Raw genomic sequence first — 19,145 nt, forward strand, 5'->3', positions numbered from 1 at the left:
ATTATTTTTTAATCTTCAGTCATTTAATTTCCACCCTCTTCCACCCAGAGGCAAGTAGGGTGTGTGTGGACGGGGAACACTGGCAGCAGGGACTTCCTGAGTTCTCATGCTCTAAGGGCCATACTCAGACTGAACACAAAGCTGTCTACTGGATTAGAGAGATGAATGATATTGGAGAAATGTATCATTTTATCTGGAATGATTTGCAGGGAAGTCTTACCGCCATATCATAGACCAAGCCTTGTCTCTTACCTCCAATTTGTCTTAAGATGCTGTGAGTATCTACGTGGATGGCCCCAGTGGTTTTGTGCTGAAAAGAAAGCTAGTATTTCCCAGATGTCACTAACAGTGAAAGAACTAAAGGGATGGTTACATTGTTTATAGAAGTCGGGGGTGGGGGGGCGGTTGCTGTGGAAGGCAAATCATGAGCAGATTTGAAAAAATTAATTCTCTTCTTCAAAGTGAAGTTTAATAAAAAAACGGATTTCTTCCCTCTGGAGACTGGCTTTTTTTTCTTTTTTTTCTTTAACTTGCAAGGCTGATACTGGCATGTCTGCAATCTGGGGGGAATGGGGAGGGTGGAATACATTTTCTTAGTGTGTGGGCTGATCTGGGAGGCAGGTTGAAGAACAATCCCATGCTTCTGCCTGACTGGGCATAATTGCAGTCCTACACAGCTGGTTGCTGAGGATGGGCTAGGTATCTGTCATGCTGGGGGAGATTTAGGAAGGGTTTATATTTCTCATTAAGCTGAGGCTCTAGAACCATGTACCCAGTGGAGTAGGTGTGAGGATGGTGAATCAGGCTCTGGAAAGCTGGAACTGGCTGAGGAGGGGAAATGCCACAGTCTGCCAGACTGAATGGAAGGGGTCCTCCCCTAGGACTCTGGGTACTGATTCATAAGCATAGACCAATTCAAGCTGCAGTTGGTAGCAGAAAAAGCAAAGGATACTTCTGGTTGTGGTTTTGTCCCCTGAGAAGAGGAACACCACTGATTTGGAGACATGTTGCTGTCATTCCTCAGGATCACATCTTCACTCAGCTTGAGGGATTCTTGGGAGAGAAAGGGAGAGAGGCAATCCCAAGGAGACTCCACACTGAGCATGGAAACTGACATGGGGCTCGATTCCAGGACCCTGAGATGGTGACTGAGATGGCAAAAATCAAGAGTTGGACACCCAACTAATTGAGCTACCTAGCATCCACAGATAATTTAACTTTTTTGAAATTTTGACATAGAAAAGGGCACGCCAAATTAGTATAGAATGTTCTCATGTATCTTTGCCCCCAAACTCTCATATAATATCATACAGAGTGATAATACAATTATTGAAGCAGAAAAATAACATTAATTGAATACTATTAAACAAACTATAGACCTTATTTAAATTCCATGGCTTTCCACCTAAAGATGATAACCCTCAAAAAGATGGAAAATCTGGGGCACCTGAGTGACTCAAGTGGTTTCAGTGTCCAACTTTTGATTTCCGTTCAGGTCATGATCTCAGGGTTGTGAGATCAAGCCCTGCATCAGGTTTCACGCTGGGCAGTGGAGCCTGCTTGAGAGTTTCTCTCTCCTTCTGCCCCACCCCCAACCCCACTCACATGCACACATGCTGTCTCCCTCTGTCTCTGAAAAAAAAAAAAAAAGATGAAAACTCTAAATGAACATTAAATCTCTAGAGATAATGAAGTGTTTCTGTATACAAAGATGGTAGGAGGAATCGGAAAGAGAGAAACAGACCATTTATGAGAAAAAAATTAAGATTACATATGTCAAAATATCATAAATAGACACAACTAGAAGGAAACTAGGGTATTTTTTAACATACAATCTGAACAACACTGCAGAGTTAGAATATCAGTATTCTTCCCCTTGTTATAGGTTACAATTTTTTCAATATAAGAATAACATATATTAAATTCTTTTTAAAAACTCTAATCTCTTGTTTTGTTGTATGATGAATATGAATATTTGCAAAAATAATTACTCGAGTAGAATCAAGATAACTCCTCATTTGTGTAAATCATTTCATAGTACTAAAATTCTAAGAAATGAGCTTTTTAGAATTTCAAGTCTTTGCTAAAGAAGAAAAATTAGTCAAAGGTTTCTTTCAAACTGAGACAGCTGTATCCCCTCTCTGCATGACAGGAAAATAAAATAGGAAATGATGTTCAAAAGGTGGGAATTGTAAGTGAAGAACTCTCAGATTTGATGTATTCATTCATTCGGTTACTCATTCATTCTGCATAAAGTGTGTTCAGTTTGCTTGCAGTGCTCATCAGATTGACTGTCTTTAGAGTCATTATGCGTGAGATGTACTTTACCACTACATGGTTTGCTCCTGCAGAGACAGTACAAAGTCTGAATCCTGTGGGTTTCACCAAGTTTTCTGTTCTCCTTTAACCCGCCTGTCTAGAAGGACCTGCGTTACCAGGACAAAGACAGGAAAGCCTGAGCATAATGAGGCAGATACAATTGAATAGCTGTAAAGGGTTTGGATTCAGATGGCCAAGAACACAGGGCTTCTGTGTCAGGAGTAACAAACACTCATCTATGAATCAAGGTCAATTATGGTGAATTCAAAGGATTATCGTTATCTGTCCAGACTCCAACCCAGCAGAAAAGAAATGGCTTCTGATCATCAAGAAGACTTTTGAGTCTAAGTCACAGGCCTCCAGAATGTCAGAGGACTCAAAAACTATAGTCTTTGGAGGGAATATAGAGCCTCCTGGGTCTGTGACTGCATTGTACTAGGATCCAAGGCAACCAGCATCCTAATAAGCCATTGAACACTACGTCAAAAATCAATGATGTACTATATGTTGGCTAATTGAACATAATAATACTAAAACACTGCCTTCTCTTTAGAGGAGTGCTTTCAAAAACCAGCATCAATTGCAGATTAGAAATGAAAATTATTTTAGAACATAAAATACGCAGATCTAATAAAACAGCATTAAATGTGAAGCCAAATAAAGTTCCATCTTTTAGAATGAGTGTGTTAATGTGAAGGTATCAAAATGTTAATTGAATGAAACATTATTTTACGTTGACAGATTCTGCTCACTTTGTACAAATCCATTGTGTGTCCTCTCCTGAAGGGGACTTATCGGTGAACAAAACAGAGAAATGCGCCTGACATATTTAGAAATTGTTAAAGGTTGTTAATGTCTTAGCAATATACTGTGTTTCTTCCACCAGAACAAAAGCTTGAAGAACAAACTCTTGTCAGGAAGCAAGCTGTGTGGCATCCATGCAGAGGAGGTGAGTACATTTTCTGGCTTCAGTGGAGTAGAGAGTACCAAAATATTAGTGCCAGATTTTTCTTCCTTACCCCAGAAGCCTGGAGACTTTGGCCATCACTAACATAAATGAAAGCACTGGAATAGGAAAATGAAAACAGATTTTAAACTTTCAGGTATTTGGGGGTGTCTTAAAATTGCATAACCAAAAAAAAAAAAGAAATTAAGCCAGTTAAGTGTTGCTTCCCTAAAGTGGTTTTATGGATTCCTTCCTTAACTGGATTATCAGGATTTTCTTAATAGACCTGGAGGTCCATGAAATTTTAATTTTTTGAACCATCTATCTGGTGTCTACAAAGTTTTGCAATGACAGTGAAATTTCAGAATGAGGATTCTGGGGTCAACCATAAACTTTAAAAAACAAATACAGTCATTGGTTCTACTTGCTAGGCAGGAAAATTGTTTCATGCTTTTCTTAGTGGGGAGTGGGGGAGTCATTCTGGTGAATCCAGATTTTACTAAAATCAATTTCCTATACTTCTGATCTCCCAATCCTTCTTTGTTTTATGTTCCCCTATTTAATGCTATAGATTAATGTAGCTCATGTAATTCTTTGTGATAGTAAGTAATGTGATAGTAGAGAGAGTGTCATAGTAAGTGGTTCTTTATACCCAGAGGAGAGGCAACCACAGTCACTATGTTAGCTGGATCCTCCAACAAGCACACCGATGATGAGGCTCTTTGTGCAAGGGGTTTATTAATGGAAAAACCTGTGAATGATAAAGAGCAGGCACGAGAGTCCCCATAGTCCTCATAGATCTGATATCTGTGAAGGAAAGGGGAAGGGAATGGTATAGACAGAACAAGAACAGTGGCTCTCACAACTTAAAAGTTTAAACCCTTTCTCACAGTAGTTACAAGAAAGGCACAGAGCTGGTGAAATACTGCTATCATCTAATTGTGGAGCCACCTTCTGTTCCAAGGACCGTCCCCTGTTATTATCACCTTCCAGCAGAAAGACCAAGGAAGATTACTTGGTGACTCACAAGCATTGCTTTTAATAAGTCCAGCTAGGAAGTAGTGACCCATGTCTCATTGCATCCTTTTTGCCAGACGTCAGTCACATGCCTAGCCATGCTGAATGGAGTCTGGAAAAGATCATTAGGTTGGTGGTCATGCACCTATCCAGATCTTGGGATTTGTTTAAGTAAACAAGCTGAGAATAATCCCTGATGGACATGTAGAAGTCTTTGCCATTCAACACTGAAGTTAGAATCTAACGGGAAATATAATATCCTGTTTATAATGCCTTCGCTGTAATATTGTGCATGGAATGAATAGAAATTTTCAATACATGGAAACTAAAGGCCAATGCGTCATAAATGAATAATCAAACCGAATAGCCTATGGATATGAATCTGCGTGGTCTTTCTATCATTATGCTTTTCTATCTGAATAGGCATAGACACTTATGTTGTTTGATTTGCTAGGTTTCTAGAAATATGACATGGGTAGTGTGCAGTTTCTGGATGTTACTTACGAGAGGGTAAGCAAGTGGAACCAATTTTTGAATAAATACTATGTGGACTGAAGCTGTATTCTGAGGTGGGTTGTCATGTTCCCAGAGTCCCCACAGCACTCAGGAGAGAGAGATGGCCCCCAGGCAGAATTGCCTGTGCTGTTTAGAAACAAACAAACAAGTGAATAAATAAGCAATAACAACAATCTGGGTTGATCTATATTTTTTAGTCCCCTAGTTCATGAATGATTCATTTCTTTAAATTCGTCTCAATTCCTTAAAAGATATATTATATCTACATTTTAATTTATGAATTCCTAGATGCTTCGTATATTAATACTGCATAATGTTGAAATCAGTTTATTCACTTGACCTATCTCTTTATTTATTTATGGAAAAAATTTAGAGTTTAACATCCTGGGCAATAATGGAAGCATATATATATATATATATATATATATATATATATATATATGTATTTTTTTTTTCCTGTCACAAAAACACTTCCCAAGATATGGTAATAAATGTAATTATTTGTTTTAACACCACTATTACCACCAAAACAAAATAGTAATATCCTCTGTCAGTTTAGGAGCTAAAAGGGAGCTGTCTTATAAATCAGTGACCCTAAACTATTCATAGAAAAAAAAATATCCAGATCTCATTGACACCTAATGGATTGCCAGTGTTTTCGTTTGCCAACGCAGAATATTGAAACAATAGAGTCTAGTACAAATACCACTATGATCATCTTCACTATTATTTCATGAAGGAAATGCTACTTGCATGTGAACTGCAGAAATGAAAAACCTCAGGGACTAGCTAAAATGTTCTATCTTGGGCAGCTGGGTGGCTCAGTGGTTAAGCATCTGCCTTCAGCTCAGGTCATGATCCCAAAGTCCTGGGATTGAGCCCCACATCAGGCTCCCTGCTCAATGTGGAGCCTGCTTCTTCCTCTCCCTCTGCCTGTGGCTGCCCCTGCATGTTCGATCTCTCTCTCTCTCTCTCTCTCTGTCAAATAAATAAATAAATAAATAAATAAATAAATAAATAAATAAAATCTTATAAAAATAAAATTAAATGAAAAATAAAATAATATGTTCTATCGTGGCCACCTTTTTTGTCTTTACCTTCTCCATCTTTTTATTATACTTAAAATCGTCATCATCATTATCACAAACTTAATTTTACCATAGACACAAAAACTTCATGACTCACAGGCACCAACATGTAAAATTACATTTAATATCATTAATTTTAAAGACTACTAAGACCTCAATATAGTAATCATTTAATGGTTTGAAGATTACCCCTCTGACGATTTTAAATTTTCCAAAATGATGCTCTAGGAAGCTAAAAGAAAACAAAATGTCAGTAGGGTTTTAGATCAATGTGCATTACAAAATGCACTCAACTCAAAATGCATTTATTCTTAATTTGTATACCCTCATATGATCTTTAGATAGGATGTTGCTTTTTCGCTCACTGAACATTAGAAGATGGCTGGAATATACAATGCAGAGAAGTGAAGAGTGACTGTGATGAAAATTTCTAAAAAAAAAGAAATATTTCTAAATAACCCTAACTAAGCTCAGGAAATCTAACTGTTCTTGCTCACTTAGTGCAGAACAAAGATGTGTAGCCTTTTATTCTAGTTCCCAAATGAATCACTGCATAACACAAAAATTGATGTTTTAATAATTAATTCAAGTTATGAATAGAAGTTTCAATTATATTCTGTGCTTCAGCATAAATCTGCATTAAGGTTAACACCCAAAATGGTTAAAATTAGACCTTTCTGACACTTAAAAAAAATAGAGCATTAATTATTTGAAAGAGTAGAAATGAACTTGGGCAAATCAGGCACACCATATGTAGTGGTAATCTCTCATTCCCCATTGATATTGGTCAACATTCATTTGGAAAACTAAGTAAATAAAGTCTGTTTACCTAAGGAACTGTCCTGCCTATAAATGAGCCCTGGGCAACAGATTGAAACAGCAGGGAGACAATGCCAGTCAACTGTGCATTTGAAGTTGGAGAAGATAACAGAAATGATTCTTTCCTGAAATAAATAGCACAAAATAAAGGATAGTCATGAAAACCAGCAAATGTCTTGGAGATGAAATTAATGTAATGAGAGAGAGAGAGAGATCTATGTCTGAAATATCATGATTTGGGGTTACTTGGAGAATTTTGTGCCAGGAAAACAGAGTTGTAATAAATGTAGAATCCTGAATTGGCCACACTAATCCAAAAGAAAAGAGAGAAAGCCCAAATTCATAAAATTATGAATGAAAAGGGAGAGATCACAACTAACACCAAGGAAGTAGAAACAATCATCAGAAGTTATTATCAACAGTTATATGCCAATAAGCTTAGCAACCTAGATGAAATGGATGCATTCCTGGAAAACTATAAACTACCAAAATTGAACCAGGAAGAAATCGACAACCTGTATAGACCGATATCTAATAACGAAATTGAAGCAGTGATCAAAAACCTCCCAAAAAAACAAGAGCCCAGGACCTGACAGATTCCCTGGGGAATTCTACCAAACTTTCAAAGAAGAAATAACACCTATTCTCCTGAAGCTGTTTCAAAAAATTGAAGCAGAAGGAAAACTTCCTGACTCTTTCTATGAAGCCAGCATTACCCTGATCCCCAAACCAGGCAAAGACCTTACCAAAAAAGAGAATTTTAGACCAATATCACTAATGAATGTGGATGCTAAGATTCTCAACAAGATCCTAGCCAACAGGATCCAACAGCACATTAAAAAGATTATCCACCATGATCAGGTGGGATTCATTCCTGGGCTACAAGGATGGTTCAACATTCGCAAATCAATCAATGTGATACAACAAATTAATATGAGAAGAGAGAAGAACCACATGGTCCTCTCAATTGATGCAGAAAAAGTATTTGACAAAATCCAGCATCCGTTCCTGATTAAAACGCTTCAAAGTATAGGGATAGAGGGAACATTCCTGAACTTCATCAAATCTATCTATGAAAGATCCACAGCAAATATCATCCTCAATGGGAAAAAGCTTGCAGCCTTCCCTTTGAGATCAGGAACAAGACAAGGATGCCCACTCTCACCAATCTTGTTCAACATAGTATTAGAAGTCCTAGCAACAGCAATCAGACAACAAAGAGAAATAAAAGGTATCCAAATTGGCAATGAAGAAGTCAAACTCTCTCTCTTCGCAGATGACATGATTCTTTATATGGAAAACCCAAAAGACTCCACCCCCAAACTACTAGAACTCATACAGCAATTCAGCAACGTGGCAGGATACAAAGTCAATGTGCAGAAATCAGTGGCTTTCTTATATACTAACAATGAAAATACAGAAAGGGAAATTAGAGAATCGATTCCATTTACTATAGCACCAAGAACCATAAGATACCTGGGAATAAACCTAACCGAAGAGGTAAAGGATCTGTACTTGAGGAACTACAGAACACTCATGAAAGAAACTGAAGAAGACACAAAAAGATGGAAGACCATTCCATGCTCTTGGATCTTAAATAGAAATATAAATTCAGGAGGCGGGGTATGTGTGTATGTGTTGGGGGGGGGGGGTGGTTTCCAAGTGAAAGTTTTTATTCTCAAGAGCTCTAATATTAGGAACAGTTTTTACAGACATCCCTATCATGAACCAACTGCATTCTGTGATCTATTGAATCAGGAAATTGATAAGAAAGAATAATCTTAATCTTAAAAAAGAAGTAATTGCAAATAAGGAATTTGAAAACTGAGGCATACATATACATAGGTATATTTAGCACCTAAAATTGGATTGTTGGACATGCTCTGGTGACTAAAATTTTCTGTGTGTGTGTGTGTGTGTGTGTGTGTATTCTTTGTGTGTGGGGGGGTGGGGATGCTGGGAGAGAAGCAATAAATTATTTTCTTTAAATATTGTCTTTTAAACAGTCTGATTCCTATTATGTTAGCTATACTCAAATTAAAAAGTTAAAGGTTAAAAAGTAAAATTTCTACAAAAAAATTAATAATATGGTTCCTTTGCACAGGCTTTGGCTTTGTCCTGCTGCCTAGACCAACTGGATGTCCAGCTTCTAAAGCAGAGATTAAGCTTTTGCTTGACCGCAAGATTCATTCCTATATAGTTTAAAATAATTTTAATATTCAAGTTCGAAAATATAAATGAAACTGAGGCACTAATCTACGTTTATGTTCTTGCAGTCAAAAAAAATCCAAGCCCAGCTAAAGGAGCTTCGTTATGGGAAGAAGGATTTATTATTTAAGGTGAGCATCTTTTTCCCTTCCCCTACCACCCTCCCAGTGCATAAACTATAGTATCGTTTACCTTAAATTTCATTTCTGAACTTTTGTAAGGATTACAGCTGTATTTGACCACATTGAAGATGCTTTCATTTTCTTGCCCTTTTAATTAATGGAGACAAATGCAGATATTCCTGGGTACATTCTTAACCAAAGGCAGGTATCATTCCAAAGTGTTTAAAGTCCCCTTGTAACCTTCAGGTACTTGAATTCAATACTGAGGAGTGTGATCTTTCAGACTATTTACATTACGGCACAGATTGAGTGAATTTCCAGAGATGAGATCCACTGGCGATCCACATTCTTGACCTCCAGAGATCCCTGCATAAATCTCTTTATTACTAAGAGTATAATTGTTGATTGATTTTAGTTATTGAGATTTTTCTTTACAAGACTATCAAGTCAAGATCTATGTAGAGGGAGACATTTACCACAAACTGTGGAATAACTATGGCCTCCCAAAGATATCCACTTGCTAATTCCTGGAACCTGTGAATCTTACACCTTATGGCAAAGGAGACTTTACAGATGTGATTAAGTGAAGGATCTTCAGATAGGAAGGGTATTCCAAAATGTCCAGGTGAAACCTAAATGTCATACACAAGTCCATATAAGAGTGAGACAGAAAGGCCGAAATAAGATTCTGTGATCACAGAAGCCGGCGAGGAATGACAATGTAACCTGCAGAAAGAACCAGCCCGACCAACCCCTTGATCTTAGTCCCATAATATTTATTTCAGACTTTAGACTTTCAGAACTGTAAGAGAATCGAAGTGGGTTTTTGTTTGTTTTTTTAAACCACTTAGTTCATGGCAGTTTGTTATTAGCAGCAAGACGAAACTTTGATACTTTCTTTTATCTCCCTTGAGCCGCGGGAGGTAAGAGGTAGGTGTCTTTAATTGTTGTGCATTTGGTCCATGTGCATTTCCAAATGCAGTAAAGTGATGGAATAGTAGGTTCTTAGGAGTAGGAGTGATTATTTGCCTAATAAATAATAAATATGAGTTACATTGTGTGTATTTTTTTAAATGTTTTCATTACAATGGTCAGTTCAGTTTACAAGCGCAAGGTTTAAATTAAAGATGCATAATTCCTTATTTTATGTAATGGTTGGAAAACCCTGAAATTTTTCCAATGAAAACAATAAGAAATGACACATTTCTCTTCTCAGCCCCTTTACTTTTGGCTCAGAGTCAGGGGAAGGTGTTCCTATTACATCGATCAGTATGTATTAAATATTCATTCCATGTGATATATGAATCTAGAAGTTAACTTGCTATTTACTTCTCCATAAATATGCTTCTTGATATTTCGTTTACCTTATTTACAAGAAGATATTCTCCAGCACACCAAGAAAATTGTGAATTATTTCTTGTTAATGCTGATGGATCCCTGCCTCTCAGCACTCTGTTCATTGTATGTGATAAGTAGATAAAAGTGCAAAACCCAAAGCATTTGTCTGTCTACCTTTAATCTTTCATACTGAGACTCGAGCACAGGGTATCTTAACTTTTATATTCAGGTTGGCCTTAGCTCTTTGCAGTCATCAACCATAAATCACTGAAATTGGAGAAGGAGGGCCATGCCTGTGTCTGTGTGTGTGTGTGTGTGTGTGTGTGTGTGCATTTTCATTTGTAGAGAAATTTCTAGTTCTCTATGAATTAGTTTAACTTAATAATACCAAGAATGTAATAAAACAAATCTGAGCTCCCTAGAGCTGGTAAGTTTTAGGTCGTAGGCTGAGAAATTTATATGAAGATAGATCATATGAGCCTTTTTAAATCTTTTGAATTTCATTTCCCAAATTGAAGAGTTAGTGAAGGAAAATTTGGGAGAAGAGAACGAGGAGCTCTAATAATTTTCAGTGATTTACTTCTTCGTAATATGCCAGTTGTTGAATATACATTAGTAATTTATCAACTTTCAGAAATTACCCAAATCAAGATTTGCTGAAACTGTTTATGACTTGAAAATGAGACATTATTTGTAAGCCTTGTTATTCCGTGCCACTTTGAAAGGAGCATTTATATATGAAATCAGGTGAATTGTGTATGAGTAGATCATGAAGGTGCATAAATTAGGATGCCTTTAGCATATGCACTTCCCAAAAAGCTATTTAACAGCAAGATTTTTATTAAATAAGGTAAGAAGGTGTCTATAAACATGACAATTTTTTAGCTTATTCAGTAGCTAAACAACATCAAAAGACCAAGTTTTTTGGTTTTCCTACCTTTCCATATCATGATCCTCAACTTGTTAAGTTTTGGTTCCCCACTGTACATGATAGGGGTTAAAGATTTGTAGGCTGTCTTTGTCTAACTTCATACAAAATCAGAGAAGAAAAGGAAAAGACACTTGTGTTTCAGTGTCATAATTTTTGTAAAGGAGGAGAATTTTTTTTTTTCCTGTTGGGTATCTTCCTTTATTTATACCATTAGTGTTTACATAGGCAGGCAGTCTTATTGCTTCAAGAAAACATAAATCCAAAAGAATTATGATTTACAGAAAACTATGGCTTCTTAAATTGTGCCAATGCTTAAGGGAACTTAAGATTTTCTAATACATTATTAAAACCAAAGCAAATCAAGACAACTCGTTCACCAAATGTCTCTGTTACAATGCTGCTTAACATGTTGGCCATAGAGTTTGGATACATGAATCAAATGCTAATCAGATTGCTTATGAAGACAGCCATTAAGAATCATCCTGATCTCTAGGATATAGTAGGTACCAATGTGTTTCAGTGAGAGGAACAAAGGGAACAAATTATTCTGGTCAGTTTCCATTAATTTTAATCCCTAGCACCATTCTCTCTTTCGTTTGAAATGTTAACTGTATATGAATTATCAACAAATGTACCTTAAATAATAGCATTTAGTCCTCTTTACAATATGTGCCCATTCTTTAAATGACACTGGGTAACAGCATTATAGATATGATGCTGCCACTTATCTCATGAAAGCTTATTTTTTTTTGAAAGTTTATTTGAATACACCATAAATGTTCATGCACACACAGTCATGGCGTCTTCTAATGAATTAAATAACTTCCATTGTCCATGTTAAAAAAAAAAAAAAAAAAAAAAGCATTTCTTCTTTTTCCCTATCACCATCTTCCCAAAGTCATGGTCAGAATGTTTTGTGAAGAAAGGGCTGATGTCTGAATGAGGAACAAACTCAAGGCTTACAGCATCAGACACAATCAAAAAGAAATGAATACATTTTCTTTCCAGCAAGATCTGACCTCTGTTGGTATAGTCAATTCAGATTATGTTAAAAATCTTCACTTAACATACCATCTCACTTATTTTTATCATCTTTTTAATTGTGGAAACATGTTGTTAAGGAGGAGAATTTTTTAAGGTGTTTCCCCAACTTGGTCATGTATCCGTGCAAAAGAGGTGAGGCCTTAGTTTTTTACGGCTTCCATTGTGAAAATGCTTTCTGCTATGATGTAATTATTCACTCATCTTGATGGTATTCACTCATCTGATTTGCCTATGACTCTGTCAACAGCGTACATTTTTAGATTTTATGAAAACATATATTGAATGAATAATGAATACATATACACGGGTACGTGCATATGCATACGTGCATACACAAATAGATGCGTCGTAGTGGTATGTGGTAGAAAGTCACGTACTTTGCCCCAAGGGGCATGTGACTACGGAAATTCACTCATGCACCTTTAAAAATGAACCCTCAGAATGTCTTTGGTAATATTTTGCTGAACTCTGAGATGAGTACTAGAGGATTCTGTTTCAAGTAGTTTCCCTGAAAGTGTGTTCAATTTTGAATAGATTTGATAGTTTGTAGTAAAGATAGACTTTGAAGGCGGAAGGTGTGCTGCTGAAGCACTTCAGTTATTTTTTAAAAATAATGGTATATGCTGACAATTGCCAGACATGTTGATAAATTCAGTATCCTTATTAATGTTTGAGAGCTGGCTTTTGATTGGGAAGGCTGCCAGCAGTAGTAAACATTCTCGACTAAAGAAGAAGTGAGGCCCTGCTGTTAGTTACCCAAGACTCGTGTTACTTTTTATCCTCCCTGATTCCTTTTGGAGAGGATATCCACTCTCTATTTTGAGGCTCTATTTTACTTTTATAGATGTGCTTGTTTAATTCTAGAAGTATTATTACTATAGAAAAATATTTTTTAAAAACTTAAAAAAAATCCAGGGTACCTGGGGTCTCAGTTGGTTAAGTGTCTGACTCTTGATTTTGGCTCAGGTCATGACCTTAGGTCTTGGGGCTGAGCCCTCAGGGGGCTCCATGCTCAGTCAGAGTCTGTTTGTCCCTCTCCCTCTACTCCTCCCCCTCCTACCCTCACTCACTCTTTCTCTCTCGCAGATAAATAAATAAAATCTTAAAAAGAAAATAACTTCACAGCATTCACCAAAGCACATACCCTCCCCATGGAGCACGGGTGTGGTGCAAAAATAATGAATACTGTTATGCTGGAAATAAAAAAAAATTTAAAAAAAAAAAAAAAGAAAATAACTTAAAAATCCACTTAAAATCCCATCACTCGACACACACTGTTTTGAAATATAATTTTGTATTTCCGTTTAGTTCTTTTTATACTAGGCATAATCTGCCTTTTGATTACTATATATATGTTAATGTAGATTATATATTCTGCTTTTTCTTATAATTTTAAACGTAAAGCATCCTATAATAATTTCTTTGTAAAAATCTAAATGAATAATTTTTCATATGTATATGCCAAAGTGTCTCAAATTTAACCTTATAAATATTTGTGCAGCTGTCTATTTGGATATGTGTGTGTTGTGATTTTAACTTATACTGTGATGAAAAATGTGTTATTTCCAACTTGATATATAATTTTTATTGAACATATATATATAAAGCTATAAAGTAATTCACTGAAATTATTGAGAAATTGTGATGTTGTTAATATCTAGGACACATTTTTGAGTTTAGATTTTTTTTTTTTTTACTTTATTGACAAATGCAATCATATATATTTAAAGTGGTTTTCAGAGCAGCAGCACTGTCCTGGCACTGACAGGCTAGAACCAGGGCCTGTGACCTAGGGGCAAGGCTTTCTGAGGACCACGATGTGGTCCTCGACAATGACAGGTCGGAGCCAGGACCTATAGCTTGGAGGGCAGGGCTGAGAGCAGTGGCAGCTTCAGTTACCTTTATGGTAAAGCACGGAGGCATCCCAGTCCCAGAAAGTGGAGTGTGGAGGCCCTAGGGGTAGGTCTCATTGCAACAATAGCTCCAGCCCTGGGGAGGAGATGCAGCAGCAGGAACTCTGAAAGGCTCCGTCAGCTGGGGTCAGCATTGGAGAAAATTGTGCAAATTGTGCAAATCCTTGGTAACAAAGGCTCTGCAAACCTCCACAGTGGTGAGGCTAGCTGGGGTTCTTCTGTTCTCCATTTTCTTGTGGAGCGGAACTTCTCTGTGGGGATTCCTCCTGGCACTGAGCTACCCTGGACTGGGGGATGGGGTGACATAATTAACATGCTTTCTGTGGCTTGCTCTGTGACCATCCTCAGCTTTTTTTTTTTTATTTCCACAGTGTTTTGGCTGCTGCTTCATTGTAATTCACAGCTTTCCCTGAGCTATTCTCATCTGTTTGTAGTTGTTTATTTATTGTTTTTGTGGGAGAGAAAGTGTTGGGACCCCCATTTTGCTGATCTCATTCTTTTTATGGCTGTGTGATATTCCATTGCCTCTATATATGTGTGTGTCTGTGTCTGTGTGGGTGTATGTGTATGCGTGTGTGTGCATCTTGTCTATTGTAACTTTTAAAGATCACAAGTGTTGACTAGTAAAAGTTGCTAAGATTTTAGCTGTTCACTTAGATTTACAAACTTAAGTTCACATTATGATTTTTCACCACGGAAGGAGACAAGATGGCCTTTCATTTTACTTCACAATAATAGGAAACGTGTTGAGAATCACTATGCCTTCTGTCTACTGAAATATTTTGTACCGTACCCAGTGTTGTTACAAACATTATGAAACCTCATCTCAACCCCTATGAGACCGAGAGGAGAAGCTGTGGGACTCCAGCTAACAGTGAGGGAATTGAGACCTTCAGAAGTTTGACAATGAACACTACTAAGCTATTTATTTAAAAAGCTTGTTGACAGATTGAAACTATCATAGTAGATTCACTCATTCATTCATTTAAAATTGAGCTGACTTGGAGTATCATGTCAAGTATATGTTTTTTTTTTTTTCTTTTTTCTTTTTTTAAGATTTTATTTGTTTATTTGACAGGCAGAGATCACAAGTAGACAGAGAGGCAGGCAGAGAGAGAGAGAGGGAAGCAGGCTCCCCACTGAGCAGAGAGCCCGACGCGGGGATCAGTCTGATACTTTTTCCAACATATTTGGTGACAGACCAGATATACACATTCTCTCTGAAACTCAGACATCAACAGGGCATATGTTCTCTTTGGTATTTTCTCTAGAAACCAGACATGCTCAACTTGATATCCAGGCTTTTATTTGCTCCTGAAAGCAGGAACATTGCCACATGAGTTTCCTTGTATGAATACCAACAAATGTCATATTATTTTTTTTTGATGATTTGAATCTTCTGTAAGCAGTTGCCCTGTAATTTTTAAACCCCTGTGTAATGTAAGGTAATTTTTTGCATCTGCTTCTCATTATCTTACATTTATCTCATTTATGTGTTAAACCATTTTTTAATGAGCAAAACATTTTTGGTGCCAATCATTTGTGACAAGTGTCAAATTATCTCCAGTTAAGTGAGCTTTGGCCCTAACATGTAGGCATCCTAGAGAAAAGGTGAGAAGGGTTGCTGATTTTACTTTCTTACTTGATTTGACAAACTTTAAGGTTTTCAAAACACATTCACTTATGACTCAAGATAATTCTGTGAGTCAGTTGGGGCAAGTAATAATGTCACATTGTCATGCATCAGAAAAACAAAGGCTTGTCTGAAATCACAAAACTACTAAGTGGCAGAGTTTTTATTCTAACTCAGTCTTTGTTCCACCATATTACATTCATCCCAGTTATATTGTATTTTGTTTCTTAGGGTTATTTATAGATTATACTCTCAAGAAATCTTTTCTAATGCATGCACAGATCTAAATGCAAACCTGTATAGCTGGAAATATAACTTGATGACAAAAACAAAACAAAACAAAACAAAACAACGCATAACATATGTTGGCATCTAAAACTCAATGCATTTCCTTAAAAACATAAGCATTTTTCAGCACAAAACTATGCTGCTTTTAGTTTAGAATTGGCAGTTGCTTGGAACAACGGTTGCCTTTCTGACTCCGCATCTTCTTGTGATCCACCACACGTGTTTTTAAAACTATACAATAGGGTATGTTCTGTGGGTAGGACACAAGAGAAAATTGACCTTCTCCCAGTCAAAACAACTTTTCAGCCTTGTTGGGCCTATGCTTAACACACGAAAGCCAACAAGCCTCATTTATTTTTGTCATTATTTATCTGATAGTGGAGTAGACATGCAGGTTATAAAAGGACACGGATGGACATTGTAACAAATTGAAATTCAGTAAACATTAAATTTTCTCCAAAAATATTGAGATTCTCCAAAATCCAATTTTGATGAAAATCACCAAAAATGCAGGACTTTTTAAGAAAAGAAGCTCAGAGTTTTAAAGTGATATATCTATGATGACACAGCTTGAGTCTGAGTTCCCCGACTTCATGTCCGCTCATTTGTTCAAGATTATCGATGGAGCATGTGTTATCTGTCAGGCACTTAGCAAAGTTCTTTCCATTTGAGTAAGATGCCTTCGTGCTTTAGTGAGGGATTTGAAGTCAACGGATGCCTTTCAGAAAGGTATTGGCTCCTCAGAATTTGCTCATGATTTTTATGGGTTTTCATAAGGCATTACTCCCAGAATGAAGGTTGTGTAAATTATCAGATTCTCAAATGTTCTATAAACACCCAAAGTTTAACAGTTTAAGAACCGTTGCTTTACATACTGGCTCTTACCTTCTACCGTTCTGAGCTGTTACTGGTCATAAACCATGTTGGTTCCAAGTTTCTCTCTCTCTCTCAATCTATTTACTTATTGGAAAACTGAGAGTTAGTCTCTGCCAGGCTGATGCTTATGTTAGAAACAATTTTAAGAGAGTGTTTATAACTTTAAATAATGGTTTTAAATGTTACCATTTTAACCCAGTTTTACCATGAGCTCAGGATTTGAAAAAAATGTTACGCACTATCACTTAGGAAGACAAAATATTTTAAGGGCACTTGTGAATACATTTTAAAATGTGTATATCTTTGTGTAGCCCTGGCCCACACCTTGTGTCTATTCCACGACTTGCTAATGTATCTTGGTGCTTTTTCCCACTGAGCTTGGATCTGGCTTCAAAAATCATTCTCCTTCCGAGACGTGAAGCAGATCCTAAAGGCCAGTCACAGATCCTCAAGGCCATACTCAAGGTAAAGCTGTTTGCTGTTCCCAAATAAGCTCTAAATATTTGGCTTACAGCCAGTCTTCAGTTGCTACAGAGCTACTCTGCAAGATTTCCACACCATTGTCTTACTGTCCCAGGAAATAAGAATAGTTACATATATTTCAAAGAGAAGCGGTCTTTACGCTAAGGAATGTTAGAGAACAAGGCACAAGTGGGAATCCTTGTGTAGAAAATCAAAATGAAGAAGTGAACTTTAGATCAACCCTAGAACATTTTTCCCTTGTTCTGAGAGAGTGGAGTGATCCTTGGACTGACTTCCCTTCCCTATTTTTTTCCTATTTATCATGTTGCATGTGCATCTTGGCCTAACAAGGTGCCCCCACCCCCCACTGACAGAGGGTCCCCAATCTTTTCTTTATTAGTTGCAGCTGGCTGCACATTCCCTTGCTTGGAGCATATGTAGAGCAGGGGCACCATCATGAGACCTTTGGGGAAAATCACTCTCCTGGGACTTGCTCAGTGTACCACCATTTCAGACCCAAGCGCATGTGCCAGCTCAAGCACTGATTTCTTTAGGTCCTAAGTGGTTTCATTTTCAGTTTGTTTAAATATAAACATTTATTATATTTCATTGTGAGGTATCTTCTATTTCTTCTGAGCACATTGAAAATTTAATACATGTTGCTGATCAGAGGTCATCTTAGGTTCTAATTTATAGATTAGAAATTATGGCCTTTTGTAGTCAAATTTGAGTACCCCACAGAAGTATGGCTCCGGGATCTAAAACATCCTCAAATATCTTTTCATCTTTAAAATATACAACAATCACAGTGTTATCTCTGTTTTCAATACATACTTTTTAATTTAATTTTATTTCATTTTTTAAATATTTTACTTATTTATTTGACAAGAGAGAGGGGGATCACAAAGTATGCAGAGTGGCAAGCAGAAAGGGGGAGGGAAGTAGGCTCCCCACTGAGCAGAGAGCCCAATGCAGAGCTCGATCCCAGAACCCTGAGATCATGACCTAAGCCGAAGGCAGAGGCTTTAACCCACTGAGCCACCCACCCTCTCTATTATTTTTAATATAAAATAAAAAGAACAGTGAAGAATACATAAAGTAATTTCACTCATTGTGCATTTAAAAAAAAATGCCTTGTTTTCCATATCCTTTATCTTCATGGCAGTGCCAAATATAATTTCAGAGAACAAGAGCAAGTTGTTATTCTTTGAAAGAATACTTTTGGCAACACATTTAGATGCCCCCCTTTGTCATGGCAGGAAACATTTCGGAAGTATATTTGTGACTTTATTTATCTAATGTCATTTAATTGCTGTTACTCAGTTACTAGGATGTTTGTTAACCTACTCATAATAACAAAGAAGCAGCCAATTACCTCTGAAGGTAATTGCATAGAAAGCTGCTGCAACAGACACAATTTAGAGGAATTTTAAAAAGGAGAGTTCTCCATCAATTCCATAGTTTATAATAAGGAATATACAGGGCACCTGGGTGGCTCAGTGGGTTAAAGCTTTTGCCTTTGGCACAGATCATGATCCCAAGGTCCTGGGATCGAGCCCCGCTTTGGGCTCCTGCTCAGGAGGGAACCTGCATCCCCTCCTCTCTCTGCCTGCCTCTCTGCCTAC

The 19,145-nt window shown here is 37.0% G+C and overlaps 1 protein-coding gene across 1 annotated transcript in view; it reads left to right on the forward strand.

Moving 5' to 3' along the window:
* The window catches only part of LUZP2 (leucine zipper protein 2), a 495,906-nt gene that overhangs the window by 367,920 nt on the left and 108,841 nt on the right, over positions 1-19,145 (forward strand). Inside the window, exons 6-7 of the mRNA XM_032358537.1 lie at positions 3,206-3,268; positions 8,982-9,044. Coding sequence (XP_032214428.1) covers positions 3,206-3,268; positions 8,982-9,044 — 126 coding nt within the window. The remainder of the gene's footprint in view (positions 1-3,205; positions 3,269-8,981; positions 9,045-19,145) is intronic.

This window comes from Mustela erminea, chromosome 9, assembly GCF_009829155.1.
Source record: "Mustela erminea isolate mMusErm1 chromosome 9, mMusErm1.Pri, whole genome shotgun sequence".
Taxonomy (NCBI): domain Eukaryota; kingdom Metazoa; phylum Chordata; class Mammalia; order Carnivora; family Mustelidae; genus Mustela; species Mustela erminea.